The sequence below is a fragment of the Manis pentadactyla genome, chromosome 4, assembly GCF_030020395.1.
Source record: "Manis pentadactyla isolate mManPen7 chromosome 4, mManPen7.hap1, whole genome shotgun sequence".
Taxonomy (NCBI): Eukaryota; Metazoa; Chordata; class Mammalia; order Pholidota; family Manidae; genus Manis; species Manis pentadactyla.
In genome coordinates, this window is record NC_080022.1 from 86,188,924 (window position 1) to 86,208,301 (window position 19,378).

General features: G+C 38.7%; 1 protein-coding gene across 1 annotated transcript in view; it reads right to left on the reverse strand.

The window, feature by feature from the left end:
* FRRS1 (ferric chelate reductase 1) overlaps positions 1-19,378 on the reverse strand; it is a 55,421-nt gene that overhangs the window by 22,752 nt on the left and 13,291 nt on the right. Inside the window, exons 2-6 of the mRNA XM_036883875.2 lie at positions 10,758-10,953; positions 9,306-9,442; positions 8,158-8,252; positions 6,850-6,997; positions 3,607-3,789 (exon numbers count right to left, since the gene is read on the reverse strand). Of these exons, the coding sequence (XP_036739770.1) occupies positions 3,607-3,789; positions 6,850-6,997; positions 8,158-8,252; positions 9,306-9,442; positions 10,758-10,953 (759 nt within the window). The remainder of the gene's footprint in view (positions 1-3,606; positions 3,790-6,849; positions 6,998-8,157; positions 8,253-9,305; positions 9,443-10,757; positions 10,954-19,378) is intronic.

Below are 19,378 nucleotides of genomic sequence, written 5' to 3' on the forward strand. Positions count from 1 at the left end.
CACTGTAACACAACAGGGAAAAGATATTAGTCCATAGTGTTCTTTTCCAAAAGAGAAGAGGTGCAGAGAAAAGAAAGCTCTTCTTTTTGGAATAATGCTAGCTTATAAATAAACTATAAAATCCCCGTATCTGCAATTGCAAATTTAACAATTGATTCAGGAAGGAACATAAATAGATGCTAAAATCATTTGGTAAAACATTATTGGGGAACAGAACATTCAGACAGACTTAAAGTATCAGCCCACAGATTACTTATTAATTAAAAAGAGAAAATACACCCTCACAATGGAAAAATCTGACAGATACCAGTGATAAAATAGAGAATCCTCTATAATGGAATTTGACATTATGCACCTTTGATATGATGCACTGAGATGGAAACATATCCTTTAGGCAGTATTTATGCCAAAAATCTCAACGTGAATCAATTTTACAAATTGTGGGATATTCTACAAAACAAGTGATCTGGAAAAAAAAAAATCAAGAAACTGGTAGGGTTACTGCACTAAAGTAAGAGATTAAAGAGATATAGCAATTAAATGCATTGAGTGATAATTGATTGGGTCTTGAATCAGAATTAAAAAAAAAAAACAGCTATAAAAGACTTCATTGGGACAATTGAGGAAATTGGAATATAGACTGTATATTGTATAAAATCATTATTATACCATCATTAAGTTTTCTCAATGTGATTAAGATATTATGGCAATTGTAAGAAAATGTCCCTGTTCTTGGAAAACATGTGCTACAAATTTTAGAGGTAAAATGTTAATGATATGTTTACATTTTAACTGTCAGATGATAGTTCAGGAAAAAATGTGTGTTTATGCCTCATAGGTTGATGTATACACACATATACTCACACATGGAAAGAGAGAGTGGGAGAGAATGAGTAAGCAGCAAATGTTAGGTGAAGGACTTACTGGTGCTTGTTGTACTATTCTTTCAACTTTCATGCAGGTTTAAAACTTTTTAGAACAAAAAGTTGGGGATGAGTAGGAGAAAGAAGGACCTGAGAGGGGAATAAAAGGGAGAAATCTAAGTCACAACCAAAATTCTCTGGACACAATAGAAGACAATGGCATCAATGGATGAAATACTCTATAAATTGCCCAGTATTTGAAAAGAAATGAGAAAATCAATAATGGTAGCTGCTTTTTGATTATTGTTGCTGATCCCGAAGAATGGGGAACATAAGAGGATATTAGGAGGGAAGATAATAAGTTCAGTTTTATAGAAGATAGTTTGTGTTGTCCAGGAACGCTCATGTGGACAAGATCAGCCGGCAGCTAGAAATCCCAACCTGGAGTGTAAGAGAAGACGTCAGGACTGGGATCATTCTAGAGTTTCAGCATTGAGAAATTATGTATACAGCAAGATGATACTGGGCGGGGGAAGAAGAGAAAAGAAGTGAATATATAGTGTGTATACTTTATATATCATTTAACAAAACATCTGAGATGGGGAGGATGGGTATACTTTGAAATTCAGTTAAAATTCAGACATTAGCAAGTCGTTGTTAGCAAAAATATGCAAAAATTATACTTGCCACCAATTTTAGTGATGAGACCAAATACCAAAACAATTGCTATCATTAATTTACAAGCCAACTGAAAAAAAGGTGTGATTTAGATTATCTAATCAGTATTCATAACATCAGACACCTTCAGAATTTATATTACATACGGAAAAGAAATAGCAGATTGTAAAAATATCCTAAAAATGTTTTAATAACCAAAAATAGAAATAACCACTTTAAAAATATTTTTTAAGGATGATTTATTTTCCCCAGTTTAGGCAAACAGGTGTACCGATGATTTTAATCATTAAATAAGATTGCTCTGTAAATCAACTGCACCTGCATAATTAAGTTTTTTTTATAAACATTTTTGATGAGTGCTATACTAGAAACATAAGATTTCTAAGTAAGATAAATATATCTTGAATTAGAGATAAATGCTTTTTTATCTCTACAACTTAGAACAGAAATAGCTGCTTACTTACAGGCTCATCACCACACTGAGTGCAACAATAGCATCTTTTCCATTTGCTGGCAGATTTTATGAAGTATAGCTATAGAGTGACTGGAATGTTTTTTATTTAAGTAGCTAGAACACATATCTAAATGTGTGATGAGCCCTAATGAAACTACACACTTATTTCAAAAATTAACCTTTGTTAATCCTCCTTGGACTGATCTTCAGAATTCCCTTCCTAGCCAATTCCATCACATTCACACAACAGGTACTACCATCGTCTGACACTTACTAGAGTCACACTGGATTTCTAGCCCAGCCTCGTTGTCTAACCTATACACCAAACTTGATTCATATTTGCCAGAACTGACAATACACAAAAGGATTTGCTTATGGGTCTGGTGGGAATTACAAAAAGGGGGGAAAATATTTTAAACAATTGCAACATTATTCGAGCAAGGACAGAATTTCCCATAAAAGCATCTTTAGAAAGGAGTCATAATTTTTCATATGCTATTTTTAAAAGCAAAGGATATAGCCTATATTTCATAGGTTTAAGGTATACCCCTTGTTTGATGAAAAAGGATAACGAGTGCATTCTGGAACTATATAGTAGAATATATAGGTCATATACTTACGTTGCAGTTTCTTCCTCCTAAAAAAAGTTACACCTACCTTCTCCGAATACTTGCAACCAGTGTAAAGGACCAATATGATCAGAGTGATCTTTTAGGGAAAACATTAGCTCTTCTACCACAGAATCTCAGTATTCCTTTCTTTTTTTTTTGAAATATGATTCCATAAAGGAGTGATGTTAAGTTTAAAACCTAACAGGAAGAAAATTCTCAAGAAAAGACTCCTTGCCTTTGTTAATGTGTAAGAGGCTTTATCCATCTGTATTCATCACTGCCCATCACTGCTAACTCTGCCTGAACAGGACATACATGTGTCCCAGCCACAATACTCTTCTTCCTTCTCCCTGGGAAATCGGGATTCTTTCAGCACTCTGCTCTTCCACACCATAGCACAAGGCTGCCACCTACAGAATCATCTAATCCATTCAGCATTACCTAGGGAGAATCAGTTTAAATCGCAGCCTTCTGTAGATCTGACAAAGGGGCCTACTGGTAAAGAACATACTTTTGCCTGGATACCCCATGTTTAAGTCACTGTTGGGAAAATGCACCAGTGACTACCACAGTGGGGACACCCAGAGCATGCTGTAGTTGCTGGCCACTTGAGAATATAACTGGGGTTTGAAAAGCATCACAAACATGAGATTTTTATGCACAGCAACTTTCCTTACCTGAATTTTTTGCTTTATCAGAGAGATAAACAGAGATAGAAACATAAAGTGGCAAATCCACTGAAAATAAAATGATTTTCCTTTCTTTCCCTAGGACAGTCTGTTCTTAGAGGTATGTTAATTGCCCAACTGTTAAAAACATGAAATACCCAAAGAAGTTTAACTTAGAACCTATTCTAAGTTAGTAACTCCTGCCCTGCCCTGCCCATTCCTCCCTTAAGTAAAATCATTTGACTCTGGAATGAACAGCTAAACTGCCATTGTTTAGGCTCACTCCAGTGATTTTGCTTTCATTACCACTTAAGTAAATGAGAGGTACAAACCATCCATCTGTCGTGAGAAAATGCAAAGGATAAATAGCCATTACTGGGACCACTCATTTCAACCATCACTGATTGGTTATGTCGTGTGAAGGACAAGAAGGCACAGGCATGCTCCTTCTCTGGGTCACAATTCAAAGGACTCCTAATACAGAACTTCTTGTTCCCACAGTCTGAAGCACTGAACTAGAAAAATGACAAGGGAGAAAAAAATCTTAATTATCAAAATTTCCAATGACAGAAGAGTCACTCCCTTGAAGCACAGGTTTTAATGAGAATAACTTTTCATAATAAGGAGTCAAATAAGGAACAAGACTCATCCTAAATTAGAAATGATCAGAGCAATAGTTAGGTTGTGAACTTTTAAAGTTAATTAATTTTAATTAAAATTTGGAAGATACAACATTAGTTAGACTGTAATTGTGCATGAGTATTAAAGTACCTTTAAGACACAAAATATTTCACATTAATTAGGTTATGGAGAAAGTTTCTGGAGAAACTTAGGGAATATTAAAGTCCATGTTGACATTCTTAGCATAAAGGGTACCCTCTAATTTAGGAGATGGAATTTTAAAAAGCAAACAAACAAACCCTTAGCAAGTTTTTATATTTAGGCCCTGGACTCTGTTTCTAGAATTCAGGTTCAAATTTGACATTAAAATAATATAAGAAAAAATGGCTATTGCTACATATACTGCCACTTCAAATAATGCTAATAACAATTTAGCTGGGGAAAAACAAAAACAATCTATAATGATTTAATTCAGAGCTTCTTGGTATGGCAAATAAGAGAATTACCAAAAAAATGTCAGCTCTACATTCTGACAGAGCAAATGAACAGTTATCAGATGCTGTCATTAGAATGGGCTGTGACAGTACATTTCAGAAGAGAGCTAAACATCACTTCATGTAACTAGATTTAATGGGAACTGTGTAGAAAAAACTCTTATGTCTTCTACACTACTAATACTTCTGGTCAGCAAATGTCAGGGCTTGGGGAGGGGAGAGTTTGCCATACTAAGCCATCCTGTAATTCTCTGAGCACATCAATCTGGAGTCCCATAATTCAATTCCGTTCTGATACTATCTACCTGAAGTTATTGTCAGATCCCCTAAGACTGCACCCACTTCAGATGCCAATCACAAGTTCCAGGTTCCCACAGGAGGGCATTGGAGGTTCCCATGACCTCCTCCTTGGGTTTGATAATTCATTAGGATGGCTCACAGAACTCAGGAAAACAGAGTACTTACTGGATTGCCAGTTTATTATAATAGGACGCAACCCCGGAACAGTCAGAGGGAAGATATGCAGAGGGGAAGGTATATGGGAAGGGGGCACCACCCTCCCATGACCTCTATGTGTTCGGCAACCCAGGAATTCTCCAAACCCCATAATTTTCTATTTTTATGGAGGATTCATCACTTAGGCATATTTGGTTATTAACTCATTTTGCAGTCCCTCTCTGGAGAATGGGGAGTGGAGCTGAAAGTTCCCAGATTCTAACCATGGCTGTCCTTTTGGTGACTAGCCGCCATCCAGGAGCCACCCAGAGTCACTTCCTTAGAACAAAACACACTTGTATCACCTGGGAAATCCCAAGGGATTTAGGAGCTCTGTCTGATGCTCGTATTAAGCAGAAAATTACAAAGGTTTTAGGAGCTCTGTATCAGGAGCTAGGGTCAAAGATCAAATATTAGCAACCAGGGCAGAGTTCAGTATATATTTATTTCTTATTATTTCACTGGAACTTAAAGAGAAATCATTCTAGAGTAGAAAAAACAAGCCACTAGGAAGTAGAAACTTGGGCTTTGGTATTGACTCTCCCCTTTCCTCCATTACATTCACTAAAGGATTTATTCTCTCCAAGTTCCTTCACCTTCAACTAGACAACAGGGGCTGAATGAAATAGACCCTTAGATCTCTTCTAGTTCTACAAATGCTATAATCCCAACATTCTGAAAGAACTTCCCTCTAACTGAAGATTATTGGTGCAGAGACACATTAAAAACTCCAGCAAGAGCTAATGTCTTGCATGTGAATAACCGGAAAGATAATCTGTCAACAGATTCTAACTGGGAAGTTCAGGTCCAAACTGACTGGTTACTCCCCTAAAGCAGCTCAGCTTTTAAGTAAATAAACATGAAGACTAAATAAACTGAGAACTGGTGGAAATAATGGACCTAATTGTATGGTCAAACAAAAGTGAAACATTCATAATGTAATGAAATATAATCACCATATATTGTAAAACATAGAAGAGAAGGAAGACAAAAATGAGACATTACATAGCAGTGCAAGAGCTTTACTTAGTCTTCCCTATGAGAACAAAGAGTTATAAAAGGATAATGGGGAAAAAAATACAAAAGGAACTGATATTTACTGAATATCTAGTAAATACAGAGCAGTTTGAAACCTTGTATTTATTACATTGTTTAGTTCTGGTAGTGATACTTCTAAGAGATAGATATTATTTCTCATTTTATATGTGAACTGAGACTTAGAGAATTAAGTAATTTGCCCAAAGTCACACACAAATTAGATAAGTCAGGAGTCAGGCCCAAGTTTCTTCTTTCAACTGTAATAACCTGACATGACATTTTTCATTATATTCACTTCTGAATTAGTAAGCCTAATTTACCAAAATTAACTTCAGTAAAACCTTTCTAGTGTTTCTAATATGCATTACTCATTCCAAGATACATTTTCTTCAATCATAACTCATTTGAATCAGAGGCCTAAATGGAATTCCAGTTGATGTCCTTGCAGAAGAGTTTCTGTAGTTCATCACACAGAATTTCCCAGAGTTCACTGGCATTAAAGAATTAAGATCTAAGAATTATATCACCATTTCAAGATTCTCCTCCATACCTTGTCTACATTTAGCTTTACCCTTTTAAGCTCTTTCCGCATGTTTGATATTTAGCTGACTTAAAAAAAAAAAAAGAAAGCTGCTGCTTCATCAGATTTATTTTCAAATAAAAATGTAACCACTGCTAGTATAGGCTGTGTGTGAACATCAAAAGCACACATTCAGCATGCAGGGTCTTGCACTACCTTTATTCTAACCTATAAGTTGGAATGTTGCAATGAAGACTGCCTTCAGCTTCCTGCAGAGAACTCAAAAACTTGCAGCCACAACCCAGTACAGCTACTTCTCTACACACTTCACCAGGCAAAGAACCATAATTTCCAAAGAAGCTATTATTTTAGATGCCTTTTGGTGAAATCAGAAAAATGTTACTTACCGATTTGGTTAAATGGGAGACTGGAGGTAACGTTGACAAAGGGGCTATCGTAGCTTCAGGTGTTGTAAAAGGAAGTGAGTTTGGTTGTGAAATTGTAGGACCAGGAATCTTCACCCAGTAGATTTTATACTTCTGAACAACTGTGACTCTGAAATGCCATATCAATGAAATCAGACAGAACTCTGATTATGGCCCATCATCATGAAACCAAGGGAAAACAAAAAGGGAATGAAGTAGAGACGAACAACTGAACAATACCTAAAGCACTACTAATTTGTCTGAGGCAAATCTCTAATGCCTCTTCCACCCCATGACTATATGAACTTCTAGGGCACTTGCTCTCTCGCTCACTCACACTCTCTCTCTGATTCTCACTCCTTTGTCTGTTCTTTGGGCACACTCACAGCAGTCATGATGCTGGGGCTAGGGACTAAATGACACATATTTCTATTTTCTGACATACAAAGAACATACAATACTACTCATTTCATAGGGCACTGTTCAAATTATTGTCAGGTGTGTGTGGCCAGCAGCCACAGCAAGAAGCTATATAGAGACTGCATTAGTAACTGTCGGCTCTTTTTTTTTTTATTAAGTTATTATTGATATACACTCTTATGAAGGTTTCACATGAAAAAACAATGGACTGTTGGCTCTTACTGGATCATATTTCCCTTTTTCACATGCCAGACAACACACAGGAGCAAAGCTGTGTTACTGTGTGCTGGGGAAACCTGTGCACAAAGTGAAGCAGAAAATAGAGACATGTGAGGAGAGCAATTTTCCCCTTAAAATATGTCTGTAACAGCACTCGGGCATCATTAAGTGGCTTTATGACATCCCATTTCCCTTTGCATCTAAGATTAAGGAAGAAGTATTCTAATTTTACTGAATTTCATACTTCTGAGAGCATGCAGGGCCCTACTTGTCTGACAATCTAATCTGCAAGGTGTTAACACTGCCAAAAAAGTCTTCCAAATTTCAGGACACAAGAGCAAATAAAAAAAAGTATGAATCCATACACCATGTAGACTCAAGTATTAATTGATGGCTGTCACTAGTGTGAAGGCAGTGCAACACTTCATTCACTCAACAAATGTCTATTAAGTGTCTATTAGATGCCAGGTCCTATGCTGGGTGGAAAAAAATCAAACAAAAAAGCAAAACAACCATTTACATCACTAAGGTGGTATCATTACCATACTAATCCTCTGCTAAGAGCTGAAATGTCCAACAGGTATAAAAAATGATACAGATCATTATTGTTTTCTTTACATTAGTTACAAAGTTGTAAACTCTCCTACTCACAGAAACCGTATATGATTTGGGGCAGTGCTTGGAGCATTCCAGTAGACTTTAATTACTGTTTTTTTGGATGGATTTGTGTGACTCACAGCTGACCCCTGAAATAAAATGGAAAAGAACTATCATTCAGTCACTTAACAGCTCAGCATGGCTGGAACTACTATCATATTGCAAAGTTAATTTATCATTGCATTACTTTGGCATTCTGGGACGGACAATTTTATTTATAATAGGGACTCAGGTACTCGATAAATACATGTTGACTAGTTGACACCCAATAAACAGCTGGCTCTGTGAATAAATTAGAATTAGCAGAAATGTAAGAACTGAAGAGAGGTATGAATACTGAGTGTATGAATGCTACATAAAGCCAACTCATTACTTCATTTAGAACACAAATTTATATTCCTTCCATTAATAGATACAAATAGAATGCAGAAGATTCATCAAAAGAAAAAATACCTGCTCCAAATATGTAGCATTTATTTTAGTAATTCCTTTCTTCTGAACAATCTTATTTTCCACTTTCATTCACCTGGCAAATTCCTACTCATTCTTTGAGACCTAGAATGGAGATCATCTCCTCCAAGCTCTCTCTCAATTCCCTCTAGCCTGTGTGTGACACCCCCACCCACTTTGTGTATGCTTCTAATCTGTCATCACATTGCTCTACTTATGTATCTGTCCTTTATTTTATATTCTACCTATGTGTCATATATCATATGTACATATGTTTTAATTATGTGTAAGGCTATGAGATCTTCAAAGAATAAGAGTAAATCTTGTCCATCACCATATCCTTTGCACCAGGACAGTGCCTGGCATAGTAAATGTTTATTATATGAATGAATGAATGACAAAAATTAGACCTCTGTCCCAATCAAGAACTCTATCTTCAATATAAATATCCTTCAAAAACTCAGCACAATAAAAGTCAATATTTTATAGAATATCAAAAGCTACCTATTCCAGGATGTTGATGTATAGAAATACACTGCAAGTAGTGAGACTCAGGGGCAAGTTGGATCATTTTGAATCTACTTAGATACTTGCAATACATGGATAGCACAATTGTTTATCTTGCAACCACCACCATATAGTGAAAAGCCCCATGGAAACTGACAGAAATCAGTTTCAAACTAAACACAAACCTTTATATCTTCACAAGTCAGAAGCTGTGACACTTGACTGTCAATAAGTGTGAAGGAGCCAATAGGAGGGCCACTCAGATCCTCAGCATCACGTGCTTCTATGAGAAAGCCTTTAAATGGCAGCCCTGACAAAGTAACTTTGAGAAACAAAAAGATAGGTTAAGAGATAGGTTAACATCCCAAAAAGGAAACTAGAGGAGGTCCATCACAGTCAGAATCAGGTGAATGTATGCAAAACTACTCCAAGGGAGAAACAATAGAATTCATCCTACAGACAAAGAAGTTCCACACTGTGTTCCATGGAGCATTCACTTAGTAAGGTGTTAACAGCCACAGCCATTCCGTTATGGGGAAAGGTAGGTGACAGTCAGGGACTGGTTGATGGGATTATTAGTTTGAAAAATGTATGAAAGTAAATACTTGTTTCTTTACTGAAAACCCCTCAGACCTTTAACATCTGTGGGGTAAATGACAGAATTTCCAGAATCTTCTGCTTAACCTTAGTTCATTTACATATAAATAGGTGTTTTCAGCTGTAGAGCCTCCCATTCATCTTGGGCAAGGGGTGGAGAAAAAAATAGCCATTCTCTCCTCCCCTCAGTTCCTGGTAAGTAACTGGTCTGGCATATGCCGGTCACCAAGGACCCACCAATGGAGTTACTCCCAGAAGGGGCATGCAGGAAGTAGAGGGCGCACCATGGGGCAGTGCATGAGCCACGGCCAGAGGGGATGAGTAGTGTAGAGCCTGGCCAGCAAATTCAAGCAAGCTGTGAGCAATAAAAATGGTTTCTCCTAACCTACCCTTTCCCTTGACTTATTTCAGTTTTGCCAGTTTCATAGGAAATTTGCCCTGGGCCAGGAAAACCCTTCCCTCTGGAGTTACACATTCTACTGTGTAGTATGAAACTCTAAGATGTATATTATATATGATACACAGAGTGTTCCAAGCTTATTTTTCCATACACTCCTTTTTTTGAGAGAGTATCTGTTCATATTTTGCATTTCTAGAGTTACAGAAAATAGTCTATAAAAATACTGTTATACATGCACCTTTAACTATAAGCCTAAATTTTGGCAGAAGAATCAGGGAAACACAAGAGTTTACCCTATATCAAGAAGGATAAGGGTTTATTATAGCCTAAACCAGATAAAATAAACTTTATTTTCCTCTTCTGTTGAGTTGATATATTAAATAATGACAAAAAACATACTTTAAAACCTATATTATGTATCATGTAACTATATGTCGATTATTCTACCTAAATGAGTAGATATACTACTTAAGTAATACAGTTGTCTATACAGCAGTTAAACATAACATGAGAAGTAGAAAATTATATCTTACAAAAACAGGTGAACAGATTTAAGTGAAATTGTATAATCCAATAGTAATAAAGATTCAATATACAGTAGAAGAGTGAAACTCAAAATACAAATAATCCATCACAATACCTTTAATCTGATTTCCTGGTCTAAATGTCATCTGACTCACTGAAATGTTGTAAGCAGGATCAGAGAGCGAAGTATACCCGTGTTGAGGAACCATTCCATCACAGGACTCTGTTACTTTTCCATTGGGATAATTAGCCACAGAACTAATGTGCAACAGTAGTATGAAGGCATCAAAGGTAAATCCAGGAACTGCCATCTCAAAAAGAAGATTATAAGCACATTATTTTCACAAGTAATTAAAATATAAAAGCTTTCATACCATAAGAGAGGAATTCTAGATAACTACTTGCTTTCAATAATCAGCTAGCCATATTCTCAAAAATATGTAATGAAAAAAAAGTGAGATCTGTGAAGTTTGACCTGGATTTGAATCTCAGCTCTACCAATTACCAATTATGAGACTTTAAGCAGATCACTTACACCTCCAGTTCCTTACCTGAAAAACAAGGAAACTAAGGCCCACCTTTCAAGTTGTTTTAATAAAATGAAGACTGGGTAAAATTGTAACATTTCCAGAATATCTCACCTGGCTTTAATACATCTGCATATCAATAGGCGTTCAGAGGTGGAAAGAAGTATGGCTTTAGTGCATTTGCAACATTCCTCAGGGGTGGAGAGAAGTTCATCTCCCTATCAGTGGGCAATTACATGGGCAAGGAGGGCTTATCGGTACCTGAGAGGTGAGGGAAGTGCCAGTATTGCTTCTGCTGGAGCAGGAAAGAGAGACTGCCCAGGACTGCAGTTTGTGAGCAATAAAAGGATTTTTTATTTTATTTCTCCCTTTGAGTGATTTTGGTTTTTAGAGGTATTTTGCCCCAGGATTTCCTCTCCCCAGACTTACAAAGACACACTCAAAATCTGACAAGGAAGACAATAAATGTTTGTTTTCATTAGCATGATTAGGAAAAAATGAACTAGTCCAAAAAAAGCAAAAGGTTTTAACCCATCCTAGAAAGCTTAAAGAAAAAATAAATTTTCTTTTGGATTTAAATATATCCTAAATAAATCTCTGATATGACTTCTCCCAATTTCCCATTAAACTAATCATGATAACAGAGTTGATCATTTAATTTGTAACACTGAAAACTGAGGGTAACAATCAATTTTAAGAAACAATGTATCTATTACCGAAAGCCCAGATGCCTCTCAATTAAGAAACACAATTGTCAGCCCAAATAATTTTCTTCTTTCACCCAGTTAATCTACCTCCTACTATCTACCTACTAGAAAACCAGCTACTTTGTGTCAGTCCCACCTTCTTCTACCCCCATCAACCACTTCGCTTTGAGCATATATTTAGGACCTGTGAATCATAACATACAAGGTTAGAGGTAGATGGGCCAGGGATAGGCTACATTGCAGTAAATAAAATCAACACTGTGAACAAGACTGCTGATGGGAAGAGCCAATGAAACAGGTCATTCTCCATAGAAACAAAGTTTTATCATAGATAAAAATAAAGCACCCTTTGGGTAAAATTGCAATATTTCCAGAATCTCTTGCCTGGCTTTAGTGCATGTAGATATCAATTGGTGCTTTGCCACAGGATTCGCCCCACCCCCACCCCGGAGTTACACACCCTTAGAATCACTAGAACAAATTATCCTTTTATAGTCATGTAAATTACACACCCCACATTGGGCCAGAGCTGAATGACAGGAATTCCTCGTAGACATGAGAAGTTGTGCTGGGGACTATCCACTTTAGCCAGTCCTGCACCTTATAACCATAGCTACCAAGGAGATAGCATAGAATCCAACAGTACTGTACACCCTTATATTTTATCAAACATCAAAGTTAGAATTTTTCTCATTTAAGAATAAGCAAGAGAACAAATGAATCAGTCAAGAGCTTCTGAAAAAAAATCTATAGCATAAGAGAAGCACAAGATTTCTCCATAGACTTACAGGAAAAGTATAACTTGTTAGAGGCAGTGTGGGGAACAGGCTATGACCTTTCCCCCTCTTGCTGATGTGGCGGGAATGGAGAACAAAGAACATCCTGTTTATGCATTCCATGAGCAACTGAAGGAGCCCTGCTGTGCCTACCTTTGCCCGGCTACCGCTGACGTCAATACTGTGCTTGATTGTCTATTGGATAATGCTATTTCCTGGGATAGTGTGCTTCTTTGCTGTATAAATACTCTGGACTCTAATAAAGCTTTGCTGGCAACGCGCAGGAGCGTCAGCCCTCCCAGTTCTTTCTGTCTTTCTTTGTTTTCTTTGCCCCCTTTCCACACTTCAGGACCTGATCTACTCGGCACGGCCGGACTGCGTCAAGTGGCGCCCGAACAGGGACCTGAAGGACAGGGAGAAGGTGAGGGCCACCACGTCGAGAAGAGAAAGCCCTGGCCAGGGTAACTAGAGAAGAGGCGCGAAAGAAGAGGCGCGCAAGCAACGTGGACGTGGTAAGTGATTTTTCTGGGAATCCAATATGGGACAGGCAGGAAGCAAACAGCTTTATGTCTGTGGGTTGAAGAAATTATTGGCTATTAGGGGAATTATAGTAGGGAAGCCCCAATTAGAAAGATTTTTAGACTTTATTAAGGAAGTCTGCCCATAGTTTCCAGGAGAAGGGACAGTAGACATAGATTTATGGAATAAGGTAGGAGAGAGATTACAAACTTATTATTCTGCCCACGGACCAAAGAAGGTTCCAGTAGATACTTTTGGACTGTGGACCTTGATTAGAGATTCTTTAGATCTTAGGCATGAAGGATTTAAGATAGAAAATGTGAAAGAGCTTGCCCTTGGTACGGGTCAAGCCACTAAGGAAAACGAAAGCAATCTTGCTTCTCCAGCCATCTCCCTGTCTGCTCCACCATTAGAAGCGCCGGAAGGGCGGGAGCCATCTTATCACCAACCAGACAGCAGCTCAGATGAGGAGATGGAGGAGGAACAGCGCCCTCTAGTGGAGGAAGCTTTAGTTCAACTTTGTGATAAGGAGATACAAACAATAGAGATAGCCTCCATAGGCTCTAGAAAGAAAGTTTATTCATCCCTGCTCACAGCAACGTGGACAGTTGCTGCAGACCCATCCAGAATACCTTTCGAAGAGCGGTGGAATGAAATTCAGGGCACCCTGAAGCGGCTTACTTTAGCCTTAGAAGTGCAGCAAAAGATGGGACAGCCGCACCCCGAGAGAAGAGACTCCCCTGTGAGTAAGGCTGAAACAGCTCCCCTTGAAAGGGCAGGTTTTGATCCTGTTCAGCCTATATCCTCAGAACAAACTAAAGAGAAAACAGTGGAGTGAAAGACAGAGAAGTGTTTAGAACAGAAAGAAAAACAGCCCGTAGAGTCTAAGGAAGAAAAGCCTCATGTGCTCCCAGTTAATATGCAGAAGAGACAGCGAAGTTACTCCTCTTGAGGCAGTACTACAACAAGCTCAAGATCAGGGAGAGGACACACAAGAATTGTCTATCCAGTGTTAGAACAGCCAGGTGACAATGGAGAGGTATTCAGACAACATGTGCCATTTCCTTTCAGTTGAAAGAGCTGAAAGAGGCCTGCAATAAATATGGCCCCACTGCTCCGTTTACATTAACCATCTTAGAAGCTATGACTACAGAAGCTTTGCCCGCGGGAGATTGGAAGTCCTTAGCACATGCATGTCTTACAGGGGGAGATTATCTGCTATGGAAATCAGAATTTTATGAGAATTGTCAGAAAACAGCTAGGACTAACGCTGCTCAGCAAATACCCATTGTTTTTGACATGTTGGCGAGAGAGGGCCAATATGCTGAGGTAGATCAACAGTTGGTCTTTCAGTTAGCAGTATATGCTCAAACAAATGCGGCAGCTAGAAGAGCATGGAAGGCTCTCCCAGAAAGTACTAGTAGAACAGAGGAGGTCTCTAAGATCAGGCAAGGGCCTGATGAGCCATTTCAAGAATTTGTGGCTCACCTATTGAAGACAGCTGGGAGAACATTTGGAGAATCAGAGGCTAGTACCACCCTAGTCACACAGTTGGCCTATGAGAACGCCAACAGTGCCTGACAAATCACCTGTGGCAGATGGATGTCACGCACATCCCTGAATTTGGAAAATTAAAATATGTTCATGTTACCATTGACACCTATTCAGGTTTCTTGCATGCTACCGCTCTCTCTGGGGAATCCACTTCACAAGTTATTCACCATTGCCTCTCTTGCTTTGCTGTTATGGCCATTCCCAAGCTTATTAAAATGGACAATGGATCTGGCTATACCAGTAGCCGCTTTTGCACATTTTGTGTGCAGTGGGGTATTGCCCACAAGACAGGCATCCCCTATAATCCCCAGAGCCAAGGCATTGTTGAAAGAGCCCATGGCACTTTGAAAGCCCAGCTCAATAAAATTAAGAAGGGGGAGTTATACCCTGTTACACCTTTGAATTATTTATCCCATGCACTCTATATTTTAAATTTTTTAGCTCTAGACCTTGCAGGATGCAGTTCTGCAGAGCGCTTTTGGTGCTCTGGCGGTCTTCCGCCCCTTGCACAGGTGCAATGGAAAGATCCTCTGACCGGGGCGTGGCAAGGTCCAGATCCCGTCCTTCTTTGGGGGCGAGGACACGTTTGTGTCTTTCCACAGGATGCTGAGGACCCGAGGTGGTTGCCAGAAAGGCTGGTGCGTCATGCAGACCATATTTCTCCTGATCCTGCTCCAGCTTTGGAGGACCCCAGCTGAAGAGCAAGTAGCGGAGCAAGCAGTTCAGCGCATATATTGGGCGTATGTTCCTGACCCTCCTCTGCTCCATGCAGTCAGTTGGAAGTCTCCCGAGGTACAGATTTACTCCAATGATTCTGACATTTGGGGAGGCCCATCAGGTCACCTAACAATAGGAGCAACGGCACCTTGCCCTCTGACCACCCTGTGTGCAGTGTACTTACATCTTCATCTTCACTTAAAAATGACACATTGCCACTACCCTGGACAAAGTGCAAGGGCTCCCCTTCACTTGCAGGTGCAGGTGGTGAATGGCCACAGCAGATGAACATCACTAAAGAACTTTACCCTGTGGACTGGTCTTTAGGACCAAATTCAAAGACACCAGCCCCGCAATACAGAGGACTCTCTATGGGACTTTGGTACACTCCAGATGGGTACCCTCAGATCTCTTTGTGGAAAATAGGGGTGGCTATGGGAGGGTTAGATTGGGATAATAGTACAAGCTTTAATGTAAACAATGACACACATGTGGTGGCTTGCGTTGCCCCCCCCATGCACTGTTGGTAGAGTCTATTTCTATTAATATGACTTATCAGAAAAATATGTTTCACATTGCCTGTAAAAATTGCAGTCTCACTAGCTGCATCTCTTCTGTGTCCAACAATACCATGGTTCTTTTACTTAAGCAACCCCCTTTCCTTTTGATTCCCGTGAACCACACGGGACCTTGGTATGATGATAAGGGCCTGCAAGTGTTGGTAGAATTGAAGAAAGCTCTAGACCGTCCTAAGAGAGCTGTGGACCTCATTATTGTAGGGTTGTTATCTTTAATTTCCTTTATTGTATCTTCTACTGTAGCAGCTGTAGCATTAACTGAGAATGTACAAACTGCAATCTATGTCAATGGTTTGACCGAACTGTGGTTTGATCCTGTTAAAACCACTCAAGATATCTTAGACACCCTCAAGCGTGCAGCCTCTCCTTTCGGCAAGTTGGGAGACTTGCCCCATTTTCTGTTATCCATTGCGACTGCTCTGCTATGTCTTCTTATAATGATATTATTGATACCTTGTGTTATCAAGCTTGGGTTAAAATCCCTCTTAAAGCTGGGTTTGGAAATTCATATGTTTCACCTGAAACAACACCACCTGTATGGTACTATCGAAGAAAGACAGGACAGCCAATGACGGGTAAGCACCCTGGAGCCTCTGGCAACCTAAGACAGGGCTTCCACATTGGAGTGGGAGTACCAATGACAGGTAAGATCAGAGTTGCTGCCTTGGGGCACCTAAGACAGGCACTGTCTTCATATTATAAAATAAAAAAGGGAGAGATGTGGGGAGCGGGCTATGCCCTTTCCCCCACTTGCTGATGTGGTGGGAATGGAGAACAAAGAACATCCTGTTTACGCATTCCATGAGCAACTGAAGGAGCCCTGCTGTGCCTACCTTTGCCCAGCTACCGCTGACGTCAATACTGTGCTTGATTGTCTATTGGATAATGCTATTTCCTGGGATAGTGTGCTTCTTTGCTGTATAAATACTCTGGACTCTAATAAAGCTTTGCTGGCGACACACAGGAGCGTCAGTCCTCCCAGTTCTTTCTGTCTTTCTTTGTTTTCTTCGCCCCCCTTCCATACTTCAGGACCTGCTCTACTCGGCATGGCTGGACCGCGTCAAGGCAGACCTGCTTTTAGGATCAGGGAAGATTTACTAAAAAAGATCAAGGTCATAATTTTAACCATGTGACCTTGACCAAGTCATTACTATGATTAAAATGCAGCACAGTGCCACCCACCTTAAGAATAGTATAGGGAAAGAATTCAGTGTAACAAATATGTTTTTGGCATTGACTTTCTGTCAGGTAAAAGTGGAAACACAGTTTGATTTTTCTTCTCTGCTATGCAATAAGTAGAAAAATGACATCAATCCAGTCATATAATCTCTGTCTGGGTTTCTTCATTTGCAAAATACAGCAGATGAACTAAATAAACTCAGGGTCCCCTTCTCCTTAATATCATGGTTTTAGGAAAGCAAAGTGGAGAAGCATATTGGTAATTATTAGATCAAGAAGTGTAAAAAGGGAAAGAGAAGGGACTAAGGCACCACCACTTGGCATTCATTAGGAAAAATTTAACAAACAAGGTCAGAGAGAGAAGTAGACAATAGCAATTTCTTTGTCTTTGGTTTGATGTTGACATTTCAAGGTGACATTTACTTTCATTAAAATGGCTAAATATGGTTTTCCAGTTAATGATTTAAGGAATAGCCTTTTTACAAACTGATACATTAATTCATTAACCACAATCTATGCCAACAGATTGCATAGTTATAAAAGGGAATAAGGAAGGGGGGACCCTAGTAAAAATAATGTTCTTCATGTAATTGTAGATTAATGATAACAAAATTTAAAAAATTTTTAAAAAGGGAATAAGGAGTTATCCATGGAGACATTTAAGTTAAAATTATGTAATATCGATAATGAGCTGTTACATTATTAAGTCATCCTTCAAGCACTGGAAAAACACCCACCAATTTTGTATGACTTTAAAGCTTTTAATATTCCCTTTCTACAACAGGTACAATATAGAGAATGAAACAAAAGATAGCTGTCTCGCCTAAGAGTTTCTGTCCTGGGCAAGTTCACTCTGGATTCACTGAGACCAATAATGACAATGGAATGTTGGGAGTAAAAAGGGGCTTATACAAGCTTTATTCTCACTGCAGTAGGTGGAGTGCTAGAATCCTGTCCACCCCCGGCTCAGCCTCTGCCCCAGGCACTGCCTCCACTCCAGGCTCTCTCTCCACTCCTGGCCTCTGCTCTCCTCTCTCCTGCTCTCTTGCTCACTTCTCTAGGATCGGCTCTTAGCACCATGGTAACTCCTTTTATAGCAACACAGGCAAAAATGGCTTACCACCAATGGGTATACAAGTATGCACCTGTGCAGTAAGCTAAGTATCACTTCATTGCACGTGTGCATTGAGTAGATTAGATTAAGACCAAGTGAGGATCCTGGCCATGGAATTCCCATTTTCCCTACAATATCATAACTTGCATTTTGTCACCCCAGAACAAAAATAGACCTATTAGTTTGAAAGATTAAAAGGGATTCTCTAAATGAAATATTCCTAATCCTGATAAAATTTGTTTAGTTTTTTCTTGAATTTCCTTCCTTCCTTCCTTCCTTCCTTCCTTCCTTCCTTCCTTCCTCCCTCCCTTCCTTCCTCCCTCCCTTCTTCCCTCCCTCCCTCCCTTCCTTCCTTCCTAAGGCACTTGGTAAAAAGGTATTATGATCATTTATGCCATGTTTTATACACAACTCACACAAAAATAAAACTTCAAAACAAATGTATTTTTTATTATTTAACTACAAATTTTTGTGCTTGGATGAATATGTCATTACTACTGTGGACCACAGAGGCAAGTGATATTAATCAGGATAATATATTTATTACAACAAAGTAAAATTTTGGAAAAATGAAAAGAATCCTATTGAAAAATATTCAGATGTAAGAAAGTATTTAGAAGGAGTATGCATTGAGAATGTTTTAATAAATTGGTAATTAAATGTGTTTGTATTGCATGACTCCAAGAACATGTGAGAAAAAGAAAAAATGGAGGAAAGTACATCTTTTATAACCATATCAGATTATTAAGCTAGCAAATAATAAAGTCTGGTTATATTGCATTCAAGTTCTAGCTCTTGCTAGTAGTCATTTATTTTAAGGCATCAAAGGTCAAAAATGTAAGTGTAAGCACACACTAAGAGTCTTAACTGATGCAGAGGCATGAGAAAACAAGGTTTTCTTAATTGTGAAGAATGAGCCTCAAGAAAAGTAAAAGTTTAACTGAAAGTTTGTTTTAAAATACACAAGTAATTTGGAAAAGGATTTTTTTTTTTTTGCTGTATGTAGAGGGTTTTTTTATAACACCCAAAGTAACAAATATTTTCACATTATGAGCCAACAGACAT